This window comes from Oryctolagus cuniculus, chromosome 16, assembly GCF_051225735.1.
Source record: "Oryctolagus cuniculus isolate XC-2025 breed Fujian yellow rabbit chromosome 16, ASM5122573v1, whole genome shotgun sequence".
Lineage (NCBI taxonomy): Eukaryota > Metazoa > Chordata > Mammalia > Lagomorpha > Leporidae > Oryctolagus > Oryctolagus cuniculus.
The window spans coordinates 8,431,154-8,455,172 of NC_142882.1; the positions used below are offsets into that span (position 1 = coordinate 8,431,154).

General features: G+C 50.8%; 1 protein-coding gene and 1 long non-coding RNA gene across 7 annotated transcripts in view; one reads left to right on the plus strand and one right to left on the minus strand.

The window, feature by feature from the left end:
* Positions 1-3,325, minus strand: part of INSR (insulin receptor) — a 139,355-nt gene extending 136,030 nt beyond the window's left edge. For 5 of the 6 annotated variants that reach the window (XM_017337974.4, XM_008249177.5, XM_089316257.1 and 2 more), the window contains exon 1: positions 2,778-3,322. In XM_017337974.4, the coding sequence (XP_017193463.3) occupies positions 2,778-2,877 (100 nt within the window). In that variant the 5' untranslated portion in view covers positions 2,878-3,322. Of the gene's footprint in view, positions 1-2,777 lie in introns of all 6 variants that reach the window. The other variant, XM_017337975.4, reaches the window with a different exon arrangement.
* LOC149121451 (uncharacterized) lies at positions 2,253-11,856 on the plus strand. The gene is made up of 2 exons (XR_016223242.1): positions 2,253-2,602; positions 11,498-11,856. It is a non-coding gene; the product is annotated as an uncharacterized LOC149121451 (long non-coding RNA).
* Positions 11,857-24,019: the final 12,163 nt, after the last annotated feature.

Sequence of the window (24,019 nt, forward strand, 5' to 3'; positions counted from 1 at the left end):
AGCTTCCTGCAAATCCTAGGGTGGCACACTTTCTCTGTGAAGGGTCAAAGTGTCCACACATACTCCTCGTGGGCGGGGAACCACTCAACCCTGTGGCCTTAGGACACAAGGCAGCGGGAACACACCATGAGTCAACAAACACATGGGCGTGGCCCCGTGCCAATAAAACTTTATTTACACAAACAGCCAGTGGGTTTGGCCCAAAGGCCCAGCAGACCAGACCAAGATCTGTGTTTTAGGTGAAGGAGTCAGACTATAGGAAAATCACACAGTGGGTTGGAAGAAGGTCAAAGATACTGGCCCTGGAAGGAGGAGGGGCCCACGTGTGTGAGCTGGGCATGAGGGACGGAACAGACAAGAACAGGAGCTGACCTGTCCTTCCGGGGCAGGCACTGTTGGACCGAGAAGGGTCAGCAGAGGCCAGGCTGCAGGAGACACAACTGGGAGGGGTAGGTTACCTTTGAGAGAGAGCCAGGGGCAGTGCAGACACCAGCAAGACGCCATAGCCAGACCAGTGGGTGAAAGGTGAAGGGGGGAGGGTGGGGGCTTCAGGTCAAGGTTGGGTGACCGCGTGCAAGGCTTCTATGTGGGCTGAAAAGGGAAAGGCTCAGGGCAGGTGAAAATTCCTGAACAAAGAGAGGAAGAGGCAGAGAGCCCTAGGGGAGCGGAATCAACACCCAGCACCCTCCCGTGCAATGGCTCGGGAGGCACCTGTGCTTGTCGCGACCCAGGGGCCAGAGGAATGCCACCGGCAAGGAGATGCTGCCCCACACCCCACAGTGCCCAGGATGGCCCTGCAGCCACGGGCGATCAGTGTCAACCACGGAGGGACCAGGGTGAGGGGTCCCCACCAGAGTCTCTGGGAACAAGTAAGGAAGGGGCGAGGGGCTGGTCTCCAGGAGAGAAGCAATAGTTAAGGGGTAGCTGCAAGGAGGTGACCATCACAGAGAGGAGTGAGTGCCCCCAAAACTCCGCTCACCCCTGCTTTAATCAGTCTCACGCTGCTCCTCTAACTTCCCAAAGCTCAGGGCACAGCAGAAAATGAAGGACGAGATCCTCGCCCAATCCCGCGCAGAGCAGCAAAACCTCCAAGGGGAGAATAGACCAGACCAGTCCATCCCCAGCCATCACACTGATCTCACACCATATGGGCAGGTGTCAGTGACTGGTAGCCTGGCAAGTCGCTGGTCCCTCCCCATCTCATTGATCTCAGGGGATTGTAGGACAGCAGGTACGCTGGCCCTATAACCTCATAACATTTCCTCATCGACCTGCCTCTTAGGGTGTGGTGAGGATGCCCCAAGATTATGCCTGCCAAACCCACAAGACAGTGCAAGCTGAGTGTTAGGCAGGTATCACACAGAGACTAAGGTGCTTCTTTGGATGATAAAGGAACTGCAGGCACCCAGGTCAGCTCCCCAGGGAGCAAAGATACTGACCGCCTACTGCACCCAAGCATTGTTCTGGGCTCAAGAATTGCAGAAGTGAACAAAAACAGCATAAGCTGTGCCCCTGGTGGAAACCAGGAACAGGTGAAAAGCCGGCAAATGCTTTCGCTGACCCCTGAAAGCCCAGGCACAGATCCATGGTTGGTTACCAAAGCCGCACAGAACATAGAGCATGTGCACACAGCCTGCCACAGGTATAACCACCCATCACGGGTATTCTCACCAAGAACTAATAGCGACTTCCACCTGCCACTGAGCGCCTACTGCATTCCAGGCCCTCCCTCAGCACACTGGGCTGAGCACCTACTGTATACCGGGCCCTCCCTCTGCACACTGGGGTCGGTGGCCACCTGCAAGTTAAGGAGCTTCGACTCCATCTCGTTCCAGCCCCTTCCTCACCCTGATTGATCTTTTACGAGAAACCCAAAGCAGCTGCACAACAGCCTCAGACCTCATGGTGGACAACATCAGGGTCCCCACAAAGGGGTTTGCTCTCAAGTCTGAGGAAGACACAAGGATTGGGGTCCACCTCTGCCTGCTGCCCAGGCAGGAGCACCCAGGAGGGCTGCCCACCAGAGGGTCACTCCCTGCCTGTCTCCAAGGGCAGAGCTGAGGGGCTGGGGGTACCTGGGAGACGTGAGACAAGGGACAGCAGTCCAGTGCCTCAGACAGAACTGGACACAGAGAAGGTCAGTCCTGGCTCTGGACAGTGAGACTATGTCCTGCCCAGACCTCAATGAATCCCTCTGTGAAATGGGTGCAGGACGCTAACCGCCTCCAGGGGTCACTGGTGGGGTTAACGGTGACACTAATGACAACAGTTAGGCCACTACGGGTGGTGCTCTCACGGCTGCTGATGCCCAGGCCTTACCAAGGGGCCTCGGAAGTCCGGTCGGCCAGGAGTCCTAGAGCCAAGGAATGGGGTAGCAGGGAGGGCCCCAGCCTTTCCACGCAGACAGCGGCACCCACTGCGGAACTCCCTGAGCTGCGGCTCCAAACCGTGCGCGCTGGGCGGGCGCTCGGCTGCCCCGACCCAGTGACCCCACAGCCCAGAGGCGACCCGGAGAGGGCGCGGGTGGCGTCTCCGGAGCGAGCCGGGCTCTGAGGGGGCGCGCTCGGGAGAGGCGCCCGCGGCCGGGCGACCAAAGGCCAAGGTCAGTGGCTTCCCGCCCCGCGCGGGGCCGCAGCGGCCGGCCCGGCCACCGCTCCTCCCTCAGCGGGGAGAATGCTCAGTCCACTACGAGGGCTCCATTTTGGCGAGGGGGGTGGGGGAGGGTCCCGTCCCCTGCGCGGCGCCCCCAGCCCGCGCCCAAGCCTCCCTAAACTTACCCTCTCCGGGGTACAGGTGGCCCGCGGCGCCCACCAGCAGCGCGGCCACCGCCGCCAGCAGCGGCGCGGCCACCGCCCCCCGCCGGCCCCCAGCGCCCATGGCTGCGGGAGCGCGGGGTCCCCGCGGATCAGAGCGCGCGGCGCCGGCCCGCGGGGCTCATGCTCGGAGCCGGCCTCCTGAGAGGCGCTGGGGCAGGACGGCCCGCGGACCCGAGACGCCCGCCGGGGAGGACCCTGGAGACGGCGCCGCAAAGGGCGCGCGGCCTCCGCGGACGCCACAGACGCGGCTGCGCGGCCCACGGCCCGCGGTCTTCGGCCCGGGAGCTCTGCGCTGCGCCTCGGGCCTCCGGACGCTCGGCCGCGTGCTCTCGGAGCTGCGCTACCGGCGGCCCCCCAGACAGAGGGGCGCGCGGGCGGGCGGGCTGGCGGGCGGCGGGCGGGAGCGAGGGCGGCCTCGGGCCCGTAAACAACGCGGCCCGTCAGCTGGGCCCCGTGAGGGCCGCGGGAAAAGGCGGCGCGGATCTGGCCTCGGAAGGGACTCGGCGCCCGGGAGCGGCCCGGGGGAGGCCCGCGGAGGGGAGGGAGCGAGGGCGGTGCCGCCCGGCCCCGCCCCGCGCGCCAGAGGCCCCGAGCGCTCGGGGGCCGAGGGGGCGCGCCAGGTCCCCGCCCGGACAGAGCGCCGCTCCGCAGCCCGGGGACGCCCCTCCCCACCCTCGAGGCCCCGACGCGGCCCGGGCCGAGCCTCCCCTTCTTGGCCATTTTGCTGTTTTGTTCACATTGGAGGCTTGTCACCATATGGCACACCCGTGTGATTTGTCTCGGTGACTCGACACTCCCTTAAAGGCTGCAGCCCGCTCGCCGCGGCGCGCCTGGGCCCCGGAGCTGGGCGAACGCGCGTGCGCCTCAACCCGGGGCGCGACCCACCCGCGCCAGGGGCCCCCGGGGACGGCCGCCTGGTCGCCGTTCCCCGCGCGCTCCTAGGCCTGGGGTCCAAGCCGGAGAAGCGTCCCTCGCAAGGTCGTGGGGGATCCCAGATAAGGCGCAGGTGGACTCGCGCGGTTTCCAGCAGGCAACTCGGTTTCTAGAAGGAAATGGGTTATGTTTGTTTTGCTCACTATAAACCCCTTATAGTTTGTTGATTCTCCCATTTAACAAATATTGATCAGCCCACTAATACATCTCAGGGGACGAAGAACCAAACAACACTGACGTGGTGTCTGCCTTGACAAACAGGAAAGAAATGCAGAAAACACTCAGGAATTCTGAGATGAGCATGTTATGGAGACCATGGGGCATACAGAGAAGAGACAGAGAGAACTGGATCTGCAAGGTGTGGCCAACCAAGGCCCCATGGACTTCTGTTTGCTTAATAAAGACAGGAAAGGGAACCAGGTTCCAGGCCCAGATGCTCCACTTCCAATACAACTCCTTGCTGATGTGCACGTGGGAAAAGCAGCACTTGATGGCCCAAGTGCTTGGACCCGTGACACCCACAGGGGAGATCCAGATGAAGCGCCTGGCTCTAGACTTCCACCTGGCCCAGCCCCTGCCGTGGCAGTCATTTTGGAGATGAATCAGTGAATGGAAGATCTATCACTCTGCCTTTTAAATAAATAAGTAAACCATAGGGGGAGGAGGGAGAGAGAGAAAGAGAGAGAAAATGAGAATATGAATGCTTTGGGTCTGGGGTCCTCCTGAGGACTTTCCCAAGTCGTCTTTTCCATGCACCTCCCCAAATCTGACCTGCAGATACCATCAACCCAACATACCGGTGAGGCAGAGTGTGGAGGTGGTGGAACCCCAGGGCCAAGAGCACCTAGGAGGTGAGAGTGGAGGAGCCGCCATTCCCATCCACTCGTGACTGGACGCCAGGCTCCTTGGATGCAGTAAGGTGGTTGGACCTTTGTCATGTCCTGTTCTCTGGACATCATCACTACACATTCAGGCACACACACCCCCAAAGTACTTCAGAAAGTTCAGGAACAAATGAAATTGAAGGGTAAGTTTGTTTGGATGCAAAACATCTAGAAAATCCATGAACAGTTGTTTTGTTTTTGTTTTTGTTTTTTTTTCATTGTATCCATTTTCCATGGACTTCTGGAAGGACTGGAGCCCTCCGAATTTTGAAGTCCATGCACGTTTTTTTCATGATAGACATCCTCCATGAACTTTTTTTAAAAAATTATCTATAAAGAGTCCATGAACTTTTTAAAAATAATTATCTATTTATTTGAAAGGCAGAGACAGAGAGAGCTTCCATCTACTGATCCACCCCCCAGATGCCAAACAGCTGAGCCAAGCCCAAGCCAAGATCCAGGAACTCCATCCAGATCTCTTATCTGTGAGGCAGGGACAGGGACCCAGCCACTTGGGCTGTCCTCTGCTGATTTCCGAGGTGCATTAGCAGGGAGCTGGATCAGAAGTGGAGCAGCCAGGACTTGAACCAGCTCTCATGTGGGATGCTGACATCACAAGGCAGTGGCTTAACTCACTGTGCCATGATGCTGGCCCCTGTGTATGAACTTTTAAAAGACCTTAATACAGTTCAAAGCTTTTATATACCAAGATAAACTGATCTTATCATTCCATTTTCCCAGGTATTTTTTTCAAGTTTCCTCAAAGGAGGCAGTTCCAGCCTCAGGATATCCGAAATTGTAGTTGAATGGGAGCTGTTTTCCTTTCTTCTCATACAAACATGTCCTTGGGCTATTGTGGCCTCCTTGGACTCAGAGGAACCCCCAAAGACTTCTGTAATTCCAGGCAGAGGCATGGTGTGCTGAACAAAGGCAGAAGAAGGGGCGCGGGAATCCCTTAGGATGTGGAACTTCTATGTTGGGTGTAAAGCCAAGACTGGCTGGGAGATCAAGATCCCATCGCTCCGCACAAGCCTTCCTTTGTGAAGCAAGCCCCTTGGATCCCTCCCCACCCCCCAAAAATCCAAGCATTGATTTGCATTTCCCTAAGTTACCAATGTTGAGCAGTTTGTCCTACCTTTGTTGGCCATTTCTGTATTTTCTGTTGAGAGCATTTGCTTATTGTATTAATCAGTGTGGTTTTTTGCTGTTGTGTGTTCTGTATACTAACTCCTTGTCAGCTAGATCACTTGCAAATATTTTGTCCCATCTTATAGATCCTCTCTTCAGCTGGCTGATAGTTTTCTTTGCTGTGCAGAAGCGTCTTAGTTTGATATAATTTCATTCGTCTGGTTTTGCTTCCATTGCCTGTGCTTTTGGGGTCTTACCCAAAACACCATTGCCTGTTCTTATGTTTGGAAGTGTTTCCTGTATGTGTTCTTCTAGTAATTCCCTGATGCTAGGTCTGACATGTAGGTCTTTCATTCATTTCAAGTTGGTTTTTAGACTCAGTGAGATGATGACTCCAGCCTCCCAAACTCCTCCTTGTGTTAAAATCATTGGGAGGCTGGGGCCAGCACTCTGGTACAGCAGGTTAAAGCCACAGCCTGCAGTGCCAGCATCCCATATGAACCACGGTTCGAGTCTCAGCTTCTCCCTTTCTGATCCAGCTCTCTGCTGTGGCCTGGGAAAGTAGAAGATGGCCCAACTCCTTGTACCTGCATGGGAGACCCAGAGGAAGCTCCTGGCTCCTGGCTTCAGCCTGGCTCAGCCCTGTATGTTGGAGTCATCTGGGGAGCGAACCAGTGGAATGGAAGACCTCTCTCTCTCTGTCTCTCTCTCTCTCTCTCTAGCTCTTTCAAATAAATAAAATAAATCTTTAAAAATAATAAAATCATGGCCAGCGCCGTGGCTCACTTGGCTAATCCTCCGCCTGCGGCGCCAGCACCCCAGAGTTCTAGTCCCAGTTGGCATGCCGGGTACTAGTCACGGTTGCTCCTCTTCCAGTCCAGCTCTCTGCTGTGGCCTGGGAGTGCAGTGGAGGATGGCCCAAGTGCTTGGGCCCTGCACCCCATGGGAGACCAGGAGAAGCACCTGGCTCCTGACTTCGGATTGGCGCAGCATGCCGGCTGTAGCAGCCATTTGGGGGGTTAACCAACGGAAAAGGAAGACCTTTCTCTCTGTCTTTCTCTCTCACACTGTCTAACTCTGCCTGTCCAAATAATAATATAATAATAAAATCACTGGGAGGCAAGTTGGAAATCAGCACTGTGCAGTCACCTTTGCAATCACTGATTCAGACAAGAACAACTCGTGGGAAGTAAAGGGACTCAGACAGCACGCTTCTGTCAGTGCAAAGTACAGCTGTGCAGCACTGAACCACAGCAATGTGAGCTGAGAAATGCGCGGTGCGGTAGATTTTGTCACCATGCAGACATCACGGAGAGCATTTGCACAATCTGAGATGGCACAGCCTGCTACACACCCTGGCCACCTGGTCCATAGCCTGTAGCATGCACACTACAAAAAGAGCAATCTTGCATCCACTGGTTCACTCCCCAGACAGCCACAATGGCCAGGGCTGGGCTCAGCTGAAGCCAGGAGCTTCTTACGTATCTCCTACATAGGTGCAGGGGCCTAAGCCCTTGAGCCATCTTCCGTTGTTTTGCCAGGTGCATTAGCAGGGAGCTGGATCCACAGCCAGTGGCCAGGACTCTATAAACAGTGCTCTGATAGGGGATGCTGGGCTTAACTCAGTGCACCATTGTGCAGCGGGATTGCCATGGTACATGCACCTTTGGTGACTGAACCCTTACCATGTGGTGCGTGATTGTGTTGATCAAGAACAATAAAAAAAAATAGTAGCTGCTCACTGGAGAAAAATTGGCCGGCACCACCAAAATTAAGTGATCAGAGTTGATCCTGGGCTGTCCTTAACCCTGAAAGACAAGACTGGGAAGGTTTGCAGAGACTGAAAAGTGTGTCAATTAAATAATAGAAATGTTGCAACGTCAATTTTGATCACAGGTTCTAGGAAATACATATAGAGATATATAGGTATAAAAAGGCATAATGTTGGGGCCAGCGCTGCAGCATAGCAGATAAAGCTGCCATCTGCAGTGCCAGCATCCCCTATGGGTGCTGGTTTGAGCCCCAGCTGCTCCACTTCTGATACAGCTCTCTGCTATGGCTTGGGAAAGAAATGGAAGGTGACCCAAGTGCTTGGGACCCTGCACCTGCATGGGAGACCTGGAAAAAGCTCCTGCCTTCGGATGGGCCCAGCTCTGGCCTTTGCAGCCATGTGGGGAGTGAACCAGTGGATGAAAGACCTCTCTCTCTCTCTGCCTCTGCCTCTCTGAAAGTCTGCCTCTCAACTAAATAAATATGGTTTTTTTAAAAGGCATAACGTTGCCCTTGCTTGCAAGTTATTCAGTAAAAGTGATGAAACAGGAATTCACTGTATGATTTGCACACGTTTCTAGTAACCTGATAGCATCTCAAAATTTGACAGTTAAAAAAGTTTCAAAATTGTGCTTTGTTTTCATTTTCACTTGCTTTTAAATGTATTTATTTATTTGAAAGAGTTAGAGAGAGAGAGAGAGAGAGAAAGAGAGGTCTTCCATCCCCTGGTTCACACACCAGATGGCCACGATGGCCTGGGCTGGGTGGGGATGAAGCAAGGAGCCAGGAGCTCCATCCAGGTCTCCTATCTGGGTGCAAGGGCCAAAGCACTTTGACCATCTTCTGCTGCTTTCCCAGGTGCATTAGCAGAAAACTGGATCAGAAGTGGAGCAGCCATACGAGATGCTGTAGTCACAGGTGATGGCTTAACCCACTACACCACAATGCCAGACCCCATTTTTACCTTTTAAAATTTATTTGTTTGAAAAAGAGAGAGAGAAAGATGAAGAGAGACAGAGCCAGAGAGATCTTCCATTCATTGGGTGACTCTTCAGATGCCCACAACAGTTGAGGCTGGGCTGGGGCCAGAGCTGGGAGCAGGAAACTCAATAAACCAGTCCCTAAGCCGGCGCCGTGGCTCAATAGGCTAATCCTCCACCTTGCGGCGCCGGCACACCGGGTTCTAGTCCCGGTTGGGGCGCCGGATTCTGTCCCGGTTGCCCCTCTTCCAGGCCAGCTCTCTGCTATGGCCAGGGAGTGCAGTGGAGGATGGCCCAGGTGCTTGGGCCCTGCACCCCATGGGAGACCAGGAAAAGCACCTGGCTCCTGGCTCCTGCCAGGATCAGCGCGGTGCGCCGGCTGCAGCGGCGGCCATTGGAGGGTGAACCAACGGCAAAGGAAGACCTTTCTCTCTCTGTCTCTCTCTCTCACTGTCCACTCTGCCTGTCAAAAAAAAAATAAATAAATAAAAAAAATAAAAAAAATAAACCAGTCCCTGAGCACGTGGGTGGCAGGGGTTCGGTTGCTTGAGCCATCACCACTGCCTGCCGGGGTCTGCGTTAGCAGGAAGCTGAAGCTGGGGGTTGAACCCAGGCGTCCTCACCAGCATCTTAATTGGAGGGCTGAACTCCAGTCCTTTGCTTTGTTTTCAACAGATTGGCTTTGGTTTTGACATTTAAGCAGGTTGTGTTCTGAACAGGAGAAAGAGAGAGAGAGAGAGAGAGAGAGAGAGAGAGAGAGAGAGAGAGATCATTTCATAGTCCATGTATATAGGCACCAAACACTTCTACTCTTGTTGCATTTCTGGGTCTGTGGAGTGTTTCTTCAGCAGGTCTCTTTGGCACATGCTTCCTAAATGGAGCTGGTTTTCATTAAAGCAAAGCACCAAAGGTAAATCCTGCCCCTGTGTTGCTATGGAAACCCGATTATTTCATGCCTGACACTTGGGAGGGGGAAGAGAAAAGAGCTATAGAGTGATTTCCCTCAATACACAGTGCAAGCGCCTAGAGTCCAGAATCCACTAAAACTTGTCTCGAATGTTTTCATAAATGAATTTACTCATTGAACCAACCACAACAGTGAAAGAGCACAGCCCCCACACCAGGACCAAAGGGAGTTCTGGCCCAGAGGTTTGAAGATGGTTCCGTCCCCAGGTGTCTGTTCATAGAGGTCACTGAATCCCTAGACCCAAGGAGGGGACAGAGTCTCCATGATGCTGGAGAACACTGGATGAATTAAACAGCCATTCAAGAATGAAACCAGGGGCCAGGGCCAGCATTGTGGCAATAGCAGGTAAAGCCACCCCCTCGGTGCCGGCATCCCATACTGGCACTGGTTTGAGTTCCAGATGCTCCACTTCCAATCTAGCTCCCTGCTAATGCACCTGGGAAAGCACCAGAAGATGGCCCAAGTCCTTGGACCCCTGTATTCACATGGGAGACCCAGAAGAAGATCCTGGCTCCTGGCTCCTGGCTTTGGCTCAGCCTAGCTCTGGCCATTGCAGTCATTTGAGGAGTAAACCAGTAGATGGAAGATATCTCTCTATATAGAGATAGAGATAGAGATAGAGATAGAGATAGAGACAGAGATAATTTCAGAGCAGGGAAAATTTCTCTCAGCAAGATACAAATCTCAAATGTAAAAATTGAAAATAACATATTTAGCTATGTGAAAATTCAGATTATATGAAAAGCAAAAAAATACATCATATGGAAAGACAAACTTTTTCAAGTTACCAGTGGGCTTTGAATAGTTCACAGGAAATAAAATAAAGAATAAGATTTTTGATGCAAAGAAATGTTGAAATCCATGCATATAGGAAGTCTTCCAAAAAGTTCATGGAGAATATAAAGTATGAAAAATACTATGCATGGATCCCAAAATTATCTGTATCAAAATAAATGTATCTTTTTATTCCATCTTCCCACAAACTTTTTGAAGTACCCTCTTATTTGAAAGATAGCCAGCAGATAAAGGGAAGCTTTGTACAACAATTCCATTCCATAATATATAGGGGAAAGAGAGAGGTACATAAGACATTTAAAAATTCAAAATGGGGGCCTGAAGCTGTGGTGCAGAGGTAAAGTCACCATCTGCAGTGCCAGCATCCCACATGGGCACCAGCTGGAGTTCCTGCTGCTCCACTTTCCGATCCAGCTCCCTGCTAAAGCACCTGGGAAAGCAGCAGAGGATGGCCCAAGTGCTTGGGCCCCTGTACCCTCCCACGACGGAAACCTGGAGGAAGCTCCTGGCTCCTGGCTTCAGCCTGGCTCAGCCCTGGCTATTGCAGCCATCTGGGGAGTGAACCAGCAGGTGGAAGATTTAGCTCTTACTCTCATTCTCACTCTCTGCCTCTCCTTCTCTCTATGTAACTCTGATGGGTTTAATGTTTTTGCACCGAAACAAGCTTAAACTTTCTAAAGTATCCTTGTAATTTACACTAACGCATCCTTTCCACCCCCAAATGTAGAGACCTTTACATTCTCTTCCAAACACTCATCAGTTCACCTATCATTAATTTTCCCTGCTCGCCTTTTTTTTTTTAAAGATTTATTTTATTTATTTGAAAGACAGTTACAGAGAGAGGTAGAGACAGAGAGGGAGGTTTTCCATCTACTAGTTCACTCCCCAGATGGCCGCAATGGCTGGTGCTGCGCCGATCTGAAGCCAGGAGCCAGGAGCTTCCTCCGGGTCTCCCACGTGTGTACAGAGACCAAAGGACTTGGGCCATCTTCTACTGCTATCCCAGGCCACAGTAGAGAGCTGGATCAGAAGAGGAGCAGCCGGGACTAGAACCAGCACCCATATGGAATGCCGGCGCTTCAGGCCAGGGCTTTAACCCCCTGTGCCACAGCGCCGGCCTCTGCTCCGCCTCTTTTCTCTATGAACTGTTTCCTGGTGTGAACAGCAGTGACAGGTATATAGAAATTTGCAATGTCCTGTTTTTCACAGGGTTTTCTGTTTTAGAACGTTGGAGAAATAAAAGGAGGATGTCAGGGCCGGCACGGTGGCATAGCGGATTAACGCCCTTGCCTGAAGCGCCAGCATCCCATATGGACACCGGTTCGAGACCCAGCTCTCTGCTGTGTCCTGGGAAAGCAGTGGAAGATGGCCTGGTTCCTTAGGCCCCTGCACCCGCGTGGGAGACCCAGAAGAAGCTCCTGGCTCCTGGCTTCGGATCGGCGCCACTCCGGCCATTGCGGCCAACTGGGGAGTGAACCAGTAGATGGAAGACACCCCACCCCCCCACCCCGCGCGCGCGCACCTCTCCTCTCTCTGTAACTCTGACTTTCAAATAAATAAATAAATATTTAAAAAAAAAAAAAGAAGAAGAGGATGTCACCTTAGGATAAGAAAACGGGTAGCTGGGTAGGTGCTGAGACTCCAGTTAAGACATCAGTCTCCCACATTGTAGGACCTGGTTCCTGACTCCAGGCTTCTGCTACGCAGACCCTGGGAGGCAGCAGTTCTTGGGTAGTCCTGGCATCCACACGGGAGACCTGGCTTGAGTTTCTTGCTTCTGAATTGGGCACCCCAGGCTGCTGCAGGCATCTGGGGAGTAAACCAGGGATGGAAGCATTTCCCCCTTTCCCTCTCTCCCTATCCCTCCATCCCTCCTTCTTTGTCTCCCTCTTGGAAGCTCTCAAAATCAATCAATTAATTAAAATAATAAAGGAGATCTTTTATGCATACATGGCTTGATGTGAAATCTCCATTCCTGGGCCTTTCTTTCTTTTGTTTGATTTTTTTTTTTTTTTTTATTGTGGTAAGATACCCAGAACAGCCCGGCGCCATGGCTCACTAGGCTAATCCTCCACCTAGCGGCGCCGGCACACCGGGTTCTAGTCCCGGTCGGGGCACCGGATTCTGTCCTGGTTGCCCCTCTCCCAGGCCAGCTCTCTGCTGTGGCCCAGGAGTGCAGTGGAGGATGGCCCAAGTACTTGGGCCCTGTACCCCATGGGAGACCAGGAGAAGCACCTGGCTCCTGGCTTCGGATCAGCACGGTGCGCTGGCCGCAGCGTGCCAACCATGGCAGCCATTGGAGGGTGAACCAATGGCAAAGGAAGACCTTTCTCTCTGTCTCTCTCTCTCACTGTCCACTCTGCCTGTCAAAAATAAAAAAATAAAAATAAAAAAAAAGATACCCAGAACGTAGAATTCACCATTTTAACCATTTTAAAGGGCATAATCCAGGGTCATCTGCCTGTTGTCATGTGACTGTCACCACCATGTCGTCCCCAAAGGCTTTTGTCATCCCAAACAGAAACCCCATTTCCATGAAGCAAAACCTCCTCCATTTCTCTTCCCTCCATGGCCTCTGGCAACCACGGATCCACATTTGGGATTTGCCTCTTCTGATCTTTTCCTATAAATGGAATCAAATCATGTGAGATCTGTGACAGTCACTCGCATGTAACAGAATAGAATACATTCAAGCCCTCCATGCTGTCACAGCCTGATCCTGGCTCCGTTCCTTCCCGTGCCAACAATGACGTTCTCCCTTGGGTTTTTTTTTTTTTTTTAGGATTTATTTTTATTGTTATTTGTTTGAATGACAGAGTTACAGAGAGAGGTAGAGACAGAGAGAGAGGTCTTCCATCCGGTGGTTCACTCCCCAGATGGCCACAACGGCCAGAGCAGCACCAATCTGAAGCCAGGAGCCAGGAGCTTCCTCCAGGTCTCCCACATGGGTGCAGGGGCCCAAGGACTTGGACCATCTTCTACTGCTATCACAGGCCATAGCAGAGAGCTGGGCTGGAAGAGGAGCAGCTGGGACTAGAACCGGCACCCATATGGGATGCTGGCACTGCAGGCCAGGGATTTAACCCCCTGCACCACAGTGCCAGCCCCACCTTAGGTTTTAAATGCTCAGACCCCCTGCATGTTCCTACCTGGAACCCAAACTTTTGGAAGTTCCAAGCCACCTGTGGAAATTTCTGGAAGAACAAGCTTCTGGCTTCTAATGCTGCCAGGGCCAAGGTCAAGGCTGAGACATCCAAGGGGCAGTGTTTGGCTGACAGTTAAGATGCCCATGGCACACATCCGAGTGACTGCGTTCAGACCCTGGTTCTGGCTCCTCACTCCAGCTCCCTGCTGATGCGCACCCTGGGAGGCAGCAATGATGGCTCAAGTGCTGGGCTCCCTGCCACCCATGTGGGAGACCCAGATGGAGCTCCCACATGGGCACTTGGGGCAGTGAACCAGTGGACAGGAGCTCTCACTGGCTGGAACTTTCTCTGTCTGCCTCTTGAATGATTTTATTCTAAAAAATTAATAAAATGGAGACTTCCTCTTACAGAGTCTGAGAGGGTGTAAATAGCCACTGGACTCAGTATATAAAATGCTTAGACAGGAAACAGCTTCGTGTCCTGGAATGGGGCAGGCGACATGAAGACAATCCTACCGCCTTCTCAGAAGCCTTTTCACTGGGCACCATCCTCCACTTCCTCCCCTTTCCCTCCACCCTGTGTACTTCTCATGAGATGTGAAGATGGAACCATCATAAAACATCTTTGGTTCTCAAAAGTACTTCTTTAAACACACAAAGACCTTTTTCCATGGACTGAGAGAGGCAGTCACCCGCATCTAGGTAGAAAATAATCATGTAAAATTTTTAAATTAAGTAAAACTGTTTTTCTGACATAAATTCTGGGAAAATATCTGTGAGCTTCCAAGAAGAGTACGAACTCGATCCTGAAATGAAAACGTACAAAATAAAATGATTCTATGAAAAAAATGACTTGTGTACATCGAATATTGCTATTTCTATTAAAAGGGAAGAGAACATGTAGCACCTGCTAACAACACCCACTCATGGATAGTTCTAGAATCCTGCAATATCACTCAAAGAGTGCATAGGAAACTGGAAACTCACTTTGTCTGCCTGACTTATTTTTAAAGTATTTGCTTGTTTCTTTATTTGAAAGGCAGAGTTACAGAGAGAGAGAGAGAGATCTTCCAACTCTTAGTTCACTGTCCCAAATGATCATAATTGGCTTGAGCTGGACCCCTTTTAAGCCAGGAGCCAAGAACTCCATCTGGGTCTCCCATGTAGGTGGCAGGGGCCTGAGCGCTTGGGCCATCCTCTCATGTTTTCCCAGGTACACTAACAGGGAGCTGGGATTGGAAGTGGAGCAGCCAGAACTCACACATGGGAAGCCGGCACTGCAGGCCACTGTTCAACCCTCTGTGCCATGATGCCACCCTGGCCTCACTTAATTTAATGAAGTATATGGGGGACTTCAAAAAGTTCATCCAAAATGCATATTATGAAAAACTATGCAGGGATTTTCAAAAAACAAAACAAAACAAAAAACTGTGCACCAAAAATAAGTATCTTTTCATTCCTTTCTCCATGAACTTTGTGAAGTACCCTCACATTAGTTCTTGCTAAAAGCACAAACTGAACTCCAAATGTGTCAGAAAATGACATCAATGTAATGGACAGTAAGCAAATGACAAATCATTTCAAAGCTCAGGAAAGGTAGAGTTGAGTGGTCTTTGTCACAGTATTTTGCTTGCAACTTTTCTGTAAGTTTGAAATGATTTCCAAATAAAAGTTTTTAAAAATAAATCAACATAAGGCAGCTACACTTTTTCAGAATGGCATCACCATGGCTACAAAGTAACATGAAGTAAAAATCAGAGGGAACAATTTAACAGCCACGGCTCTAATCCAAGTTTCAAAAACTATACTGTGTTATAGAAAGACATGAAATAAGACTGGAAGGAATGCAGGAAGATACCTTATTCTGAGTAGGAAAACCGAAGACTGAATAAGGACCATCTTTCTCCCTTAAAAATAATTCACAGGAGCATGGGTTTAGCCTAGTGGTTAAAACGCCTGCATTCCATATCGGTGTGCCAGAGTTCAATACCTGAGTCTAGCTCCTGACTCCAGCTTCCTGCTAAAGCAGACCCTGGGAGGTGAGTGGGTTTCTGCCACTGACCTGGGAGACCTGGCTGGAGCTCCTGACTCCTGGCTCCAGCCCTCACTTCACCCCTAGCTATTGCAGGCAAACAAAAGATTCTCTTTCTCTCTCTCTCCCTCTCCCCCCGAGTCTCTCTGTCTGCCTCTAAAATAAAATTAAATAGATAAATTTTTAATTTTTTTTTTACAGGCAGAGTGGACAGTGAGAGAGAGAGACAGAGATAAAGGTCTTCCTTTGCCGTTGGTTCACCCTCCAATGGCCGCCGCGGCCGGCACGCTGCGGCTGGCCCACCGCGCTGATCCAATGGCAGGAGCCAGGTGCTTCTCCTGGTCTCCCATGGGGTGCAGGGCCCAAGCACTTGGGCCATCCTCCACTGCACTCCCAGGCCATAGCAGAGAGCTGGCCTGGAAGAGGGGCAACCGGGACAGAATCCGGCGCCCCGACCGGGACTAGAACCCGGTGTGCCGGCACCGCAAGATGGAGGATTAGCCTATTGAGCCACGGCACCAGCAAATAGATAAATATTTTTTTTAAAAAATAGATCTAAAAGTGCACTTAAGCATAGATTACAACTGACAACATAGAACAAACTCAAAGAATATAGAATTGGGTATGGATCAATCCCAAGGCAGAAAACTGGGTAGGGACCGGTGCTGTGGCATAGCAGGTAAAGCCACCGCCTGCAGTGCCGGCATCCCATATAGGCACCAGCTGCTCCACCTCTGTTCCAGCACTCTGCTATGGCCTAGGAAGGCAGCAGGAGATGGCCCAAGTCCTTGGGCCACTGCACCTACATGGAAGACCTGGAAGAAGCTCCTGGCTCCTGGCTTCAGATTGGTGCAGCTCTGGCCGTTGCGGCCATTTGGGGAGTGAACCAGCAGATGGAAGACTATCTCTGCCTCGCCTTCTCTCGCTGTGTAACTAACTATGACTTTCAAATAAATAAATAAATCTTAAAAGAAGAAAAAAAGAAACTGGAGATGTATAAAGTCACTAAAGGAAAGGGCAATTTCAAGATTTCATTTTATGAAAATGAAAATGTCTACATATCCAAAAAGAAATGAGTGCCATGAAAATATAAGCCAGATAAGCTAATAGGAAAATTCATTTAACAAGAACGACAGGAAAAAGCTCAGATCTGTGCAAAAGGATGCTTTCAAGTTGATAAGAGAGGAATGAAAGCACCTTAACCAGATAAAAAGCCAGGGGCATTGAGGAAATGTTCCCAAGACAAAAATAAAACTGCCAAGAGCCAAGTGTTCCATCTGATGCTTAAAGAAAAAAAAAAGGAGTAAAAGCAACTTAGTGGGCACTATATGTTACCTATCACACTTGAAATCTGAAAAAAGACAGGAACAGGGGGCAGTGTTGGGAGCAGTGGGTTAAGCTACTGCATGTGATACTGGCATCTCTATGAGTGCAGGTGCAAGTCCCAGCTGCTCTACTTCCAATCCAGGTCCCTGCTAATGGCCTGGGAAAACAGCAGAAGATGGCCCAAGTATTTGGGCCCCTGCTCCCTCCCATGTGGGAGACCTGGAAGAAGCTCCTGGCTCCTGGCTTCAGCCTAGCTCAGTCTTGGCTGTTGTGGCCATTTGGAAAATTAACCAGTGAATGGAAGATCTCTCTATCTCTATCTCTATCTCTATCTCTATCTCTATTTCTATCTCTATCTCTCTGTAACTGCATTTCAAATAAATACATATCTATAAAGAGACAAGAAGAAATGTAACACAGGATTCACATAGGAACTGACAGTTTCACTTCTGGGATCTGCCCGAAGCAAAAGCAGGGACTCAGTGAGATACCTGTGCACCTGTGCTCCTTGCCAAACGAGTCATAACAGCCGCAAGGCGGAAGCCAGCCAAGCATCCATTGAAGAGGAGATAAACACATCCATGGAGTGGGATATGAGTCAGCCTCACAATAAGAAGGGAGTTCCTATACCTGCCATGGTGTCATGACTCTTGAGGACCTGGTGCTGGGGGGCTGGGGGGCTGGGGGTGGGGATAAGCCAATCACAAAAGAACACAGCCTACAGGATCTACTCCTTGGAGTCCCTGAGTCATCAGATCCTCAGAGACAGGAAGCAGAGCGGGGGTAGCGGGGGCTGGGGAGGGGCTAGGGAGTGAGTGCTTCCTGGAAACAGATCCTCAGGTTGGGAAGGGGAGAAAGTTCTGGAGATGATGGAGGTGAGGGCTGCACAGCCCCGAGAATGTACTTGATGCCACTGAGCTGTGCACTTACTTTAAAGATGACTAAAATGAGGCCGCTGCCTGAAGTGCCAGTATCCCATATGGGTGCCCATTTGAGCCCTGGCTGCTCCTCTTCCAGTCCAGTTCTCTGCAATGGCCTGGGAAAGCAGTAGAAGATGGCTCAAGATGGATCCCTGCACCCACGTGGGAGACCCAGAAGAAGCCAACTAGGGAGTGAACCAGCTGATGGAAGCCCACCCCCCCCACACCACTCTGCTGCTCCCTCTCTATAACCTTACTTTTCAAATAAATTGATGAATTAAAAAAATCATTAAAATGGGAACATTCAGGTTTCATGCTTTTTACCAACATTTCAAAAAGACGTGGAGGAATCTTTAATGCCTATCTCTAAGTGAAAGAAGCCAGGCTGAAAAAGCCGCACTCCTAACTCCTTTCTGATCCAGCTCCCTGCTGATGCACACCCTGGCAGGCATCAGGAAGTGGTTCAAGTGTTTGGGTCCCTGCCACCCACATGGCAGACCTGGACTGGGGTCTCAATTCCTGGCTTCAGCCTAACCCAGTCTCGGCTGTTGTGGGCATTAGTTGTAGGTATATTCCAGTGGATGGAAGATCTCTCTCTCTCTCTCTCTCTCCCTTTCATATGAATGTGAATAAATAAATAATTTTTTAAAGATTTATTTATTTATTTATTTGAAAGGCAGAGTTATAGAGAGGCAGAGGCAGAGAGAGAGAGAGAGAGAGAGATCGATCGATCTTCCATCTGCTGGTTCACTCCCCAGCTGGTTGCAACGGCTGGAGTTGATCTGATCCAAAGTCAGGAGCTTCTTCCAGGTCTCCCTCGTGGGTGCAGGGGCCCAAGCACTTGGGCCATCCTCTACTGCTTTCCCAGCCCATAGCAGAGAGCTGGATCGGAAGTGGAGCAGCCAGGACTCAAACTGGCGCCCATATGGGATGCCAGCACTGCAGGTGGCAGCTTTTACCCACTACTCCATAGCGCTGGCCCCAATAATATGTTTTAAAGTTCATGGAAAATGTGTATTATAGATTTCAAAAATGTTAGCACCCAAATGAACATCTTTTAAATTTCATTTCCTCATTTCTTTTTTTTTTAATCTGAATGTCAGAGTTAAAGGAGACTGAGAGGCAGAGACAGAGAGAGAGAGAGAGATCTTCCATCCTCTGGTTCACTCCCCAAATGGCCATGATGGCCAGGGCTGGGCCAGGCTGGGCCAGGCTGAAGCCAGGAGCTTCTTCTGGATCTCCCACATGGGTGCAGGGGCCCAAGCACTTGGGCCATCTTCCACTGCTTTCCCAGGAATATTGGCAGGGAGCTGGATTGGAAGTAGAGCAGCTGGGACTCAAACAGGAGCCCATATGGGACACCAGCACCACAGGGGGCAGCTAACTAGCTCTACCACAGCCCAGCCCCTCTGATTTCCTTTTGAAATATTCTCCTCATTGGCCCATCGTTGACTGAGATGTGGCTGTGGGACGTGAGATTGTACGGTATCTTAAGGGGGTCTCACTGAGTCACAATCAAGTCTCAGGCACACATTTTGAACAGTAGTTAAATCACTGCTTGGTCATTCCTCATCAGAGTCCTGGGGTTTGTCTCCAACTCTGCTTCCTGTTCCAGCTTCCTCCTACTGCACCTGGGAGACAGCAGGTAAGGGCTCAAGTACTTAGGCCCCTGCCACCCACATGGGAGATCCAGATAAGGTTCTGGGAACCTGGCTTCAGCCTGACCCAGCCCTGGCAGTTGCAGGCTTTTAAGGAGTGAACCAGTGAATGGATGATCTATCTCTCTATCATCTATCAATCAATCATCTACCTAACATCTATCTACCTATCAGCTATTTCCATGTATCTATCATCTATTATCACATGTTTATTTCTATCTATCTATCTATCTGTCTATCTATCTATCATCTACCTATTTCTTTTTCAACTAAATACATACATAAAAATTTAAAATATTTCCCCCAAAAATGGAGGCGTCACCAGTGCTGGTTCCTTCCTCCAAGGGAGGATCTGTTTCCTTCTCTAGAGGCTGTGGGTCACGTAGCCCAGGGGGTGGTGCATCACACGGTCCAGGGGTCAGTCCTCTGCCTTCAAGGCCAGCAGTGTCTGGCCAAGCCCCTTCTCTCTATCTCTTGTCCACTTCTGCATGTAGAGACTCTCGCTGGACCCTGCTGGGAACACTCCCCATCTGCCAGCAAATTAGCAAACTTCATTCCCTCTGGCCGCAGAACCTGACATACTCACAGATGACTGGGATTAGGATGTGGACATCTTGCCTAATGCTTTGAAGATGAAACAAGCCCCAGCCCTGTCCTTGTTTGCCGTGCTGACATGCCAGCCAGCGATGGAAAACAAGCGATAAACCTCAGGGAAGAGCAATAAAGATAAGTGCAAACGGGAATGAGCCCCAGGATCCGATAAGAGGTCCCAGTACAGCAGTCTGGAAGCAAGCCCTGTGTCAGCGGCAGGCCTTTGAGGGGCGTGGCCACCCTGGAGCACAGGAAAATCTGTCCAGTGCCTGTCCAGTGCCAGTCACCACCGGTTTGGAAAAAGAAACTATCAGGGCTTACAAAAGTACATGATTTTTTAAAAATTTATTTATTTGAGAGATACCTTTAAAAAAAGATTTATTTACTTGTTTTATTTGAAAGGTGGAGAGAGAGAGAGAGAGAGAGAGAGAGAGAGAGAGAGAGAGAGAGAGAGAATCTTCCATCTGCTGGTTCACTTCTCAAATGGCCACAACCAGGTGCAGGCCAATCCAAAGTCAGGAGCCAGGAACTCCATCCTGGTCTTCCACGTGGGTGGCAGGGAGGTGAGTACTTGGGTTGTCATCCCCTATCTTCCCAGGCACTTGAACAGGAAGCTGTATCAGAAGCAGAGCAGCCTGGACTCAAGCCAGCTCTCAATGTGGTATGGCCAGCATTCCAAATGGCAGCTTAACCAACCATCCCACAGTTCAGGTCCAAAACTGAGCTCTTACCTGCTTGATTCTCTCTCCAAATGCTTTCAATGACTGGGTCAGGGTTAGAGCCAGGAGGTGGGAGCTCCATCCAGGTCTCCCACGTGGGTGACAGGGACCCAATCACCTAAGCCGTCACTGCTGCCTCCACGATATGCATTAGCAGGAAACTGGAGTCTGGAGCCCTAGCGGAGAATCAAACCTGGGTACTCTGATATGATACGGGGTGCAGGCACCATAGCTGGCCAGGCTCAACACCTGCTCCAAAATATATTCCCTTTGGTGCAGCAATTCTACGTCTAAGAAACTGGGCTGAGGAAAAGAATCCAAACTTTGATTCATCCATCTAGCATCAATTGAGTGCCTGTTGTATACCAAGTAGTCCTGCTCTGGTAGACTTTGCCTTTTATCTGTAAGGCTGTGGCAGATACCGCATTCTTGGAGAAAATGAGAACGTCTCAAGGCAGAAGTGTGGGGTTGGTTTGGTAAACTGCAGAATAATCACTGATGAGATGTTGTGTATCAGTGGTAGACATTGGTCACAAACACCGGACAATGGGATTATTTTTTAAATATGTTTAGAGAGATAAATTACAAGCAGTATTTGCATTCTTTTTAAAGTTTTACATAATCATAGCAATATTCGGTTTAGCATAAAAATTTTAAAACCAAATGGCATTGCTTTATTCACAATCTTGAATGACTCTTCTCAAATCTTCTCGGATTAACTGTTTTTTTTAAATATTTATTTATTTACTTGAAATTCAGAATTATGCAGAGAGAAGGAGAGGCAGAGAGGCAGAGAGAGAGAGAGAGGTCTTCCATCTGCTGGTTCATTCCCCAATTGGCCACAACGACCGGTGCTGTACCAATCCGAAGCCAGGAGCCAGGAGCTTCTTCCTGGTCTCCCACATGGGTGCAGGGGCCCAAGGACTTGGGCCATCTTCAATGGCTTTCCCAGGCCTTAGCAGATAAATGGATCGGAAGTGGAACAGCCAGGACTCGAACCGGTGCCCATATGAGATGCTGACACTGCAGGAGGCAGCTTTACCTGCTATGCCACAGCATTGGCCCTGAACTATGGTTTTTTAAAAGAGGCTCTGGGTGTGGGCATCTAGCCTAGTGGTGAAAGTGCCCATGACCTACACTGGGAACATCTGAATTGAAGTCCTTGCTTCAGCTCCTGACTCCAGCTCCCTGCTGATGCAGACCCTGGGAGGCAGCAGTGATGGCTCGAGTACTTGGGTCCTGCCACCCATGCGGGAGACCTGGAAAGAGCTCCCAGCTCTAGGCTTGAGTCTGGCCCATTCCTAGCTGTTGTGGGAATTTGGAGAGTAAACCAATGGATGGGAGTGCTCTCTTCCTCCCTCTCAAATGAATAAAGTTTTTGAAATATTAAAGTAGAAACTGAAGGGGCAGGGGTCTGGCACAGCAGGTTAATCCACTGCTTGGGACCTCCATATCCCATATCAATTGGTTGCGTTCAAGTCCCAGCTCCACTTCCAATCCAGCTTCCTGCTGCTGCAGACCCCAGGATGCAGCCATGATGGCTCAAGTCCTTGGACCCCTGCCACCCACATGGAAGACCTGAATGGAGCTCCCAGCCTCCCTTTTCATACTGGCACAGCCCCGGGTGTGGCAAGCATTTAGGAAGTGAACCAGCAGATGCTGGCCCTTGGTGTCTCCCAAGTAACAAACTTTTACAATTTTTAACAAAATAATCTTCCAGGTCCACGCTTTAGGTCTGTGTATGACTCACACCTGGAAACAACCAGGATATCTATCAGGGAGTGGATAAATCAACAGTGACTCTTCTGTGTGATGGAAAGGTGTCAGCAGTGATAAGGGAGAAGCTATCAATAGACAAACAGGGGTGAGCCTCCAAAGAATACCACTGAGCGAAAAGAGCCTGGGGGAGGGAGGGAGGAAGGAAGGAGGGAAGGAGAGAGGGATGGAGGGAGGGAGGAAGAGAGAGAGGAAAGAAAGAGAGGTAGGAGGGGGAGAGAGAGAGAGGTAGGAGGGAGGGAGGGAGGGAGGGAGGGAGGGAGGGAGGGAGAGAGAGAATCTTTCACTGACTGGTTCACTCCCCAAATGGCTGCAGTGACCAGGACTGGGCCTGGCCAAAGCCAGGAGCCTGGAACTCCATCTGGGTCTCCCATTTGGGTGGCAGGGGCCCAAACTCTTGAGTAATCTTCTGCTCCACTTCCTATCCAGCTCCCTGCTAATGCACTTGGGAAAGCAACAACAGATGGCCCAAGTGCTTGGACTCCGGCACCCACATGAGAGACCTGGATGGCGTTCCTGGCTCTTGGCTTTGGTCTGGCTCAGTTCTGGCTGTTGCAGGCATTTGGGAAATGAACCAGCGGATGGTAGATCTCGATCTTGATGTTTCTCTCTCTCTGTAAACATTGAGAGAGCAAAAGCCAAGAGCAAGTACCTATCCACTGATACACTCCCCAGATAACTACAGCTGGGAGCTAAAGCCAGGAGGCAGGAATTCTATCCAAGTGTCCCATGTGGGTGGCAGGGACCCAACTACTTGAGCCTTAACCACTGCCTCCCAGTGAGCTGGAGCCAGGAGCAGGAGGTGGACATCTAGCCCATGCACCCTGATGCGGCATGTCAGTGTCTTTACTGCTAAGCCCAAGCCCGCTACAGCTGCTGGCCATCTCTCCTCTGTGCTCCAAGGCTGGAGGACACAATCAATCAGACCCCTGCCATCCACCAGGACACTGGGAGCAGCTGCTGTTTGCTCTTGGAGTTATGAGTGGAAACTGACTATTGATCTGCACTCATTAAAGCACTTATAGGACCATAAATGCCGCCTGTGATATCTGACGCAAACCCTGCCGTGTGTTTGAAAGCTTCCTTCTCTGATTACAGAGCAGCTCACCAGGAACCGAAGCCACCAACAGCCCTGACCCCAGGAGAGCATGACAGGGTCAGGGCTGTGCACCTGTCCTCATCAAAGAGCGGAATCGAGGGCCAGGGATTGGTGATGCAGAGACGGGGCTGTGGACAGGAGCGAAATGTGTGGACAGGAATATGACATGATGTATATACACTGTATATGTGGGTTAAAATACCACATTGTGCCCCATCCATACAACTACTAAGTGTTCAGCAGAAAGGGCTCACTTTATTTTGAAACTATGTAACCAATCTGATTTGATCATAAACCACCACCACCACCCTTTTTTTTTCCATTTGAGAGGCAGAGTTATGGGAGGGGAGTAGGAGGGTGAGAGAGGGGAGGGGAGGGGAGGGGAGGGGAGGGGAGGGGAGGGGAGGAGAGGAGAGGAGAGGAGAGGAGAGGAGAGGAGAGGAGAGGAGAGGAGAGGAGAGGAGAGGAGAGGAGAGGAGT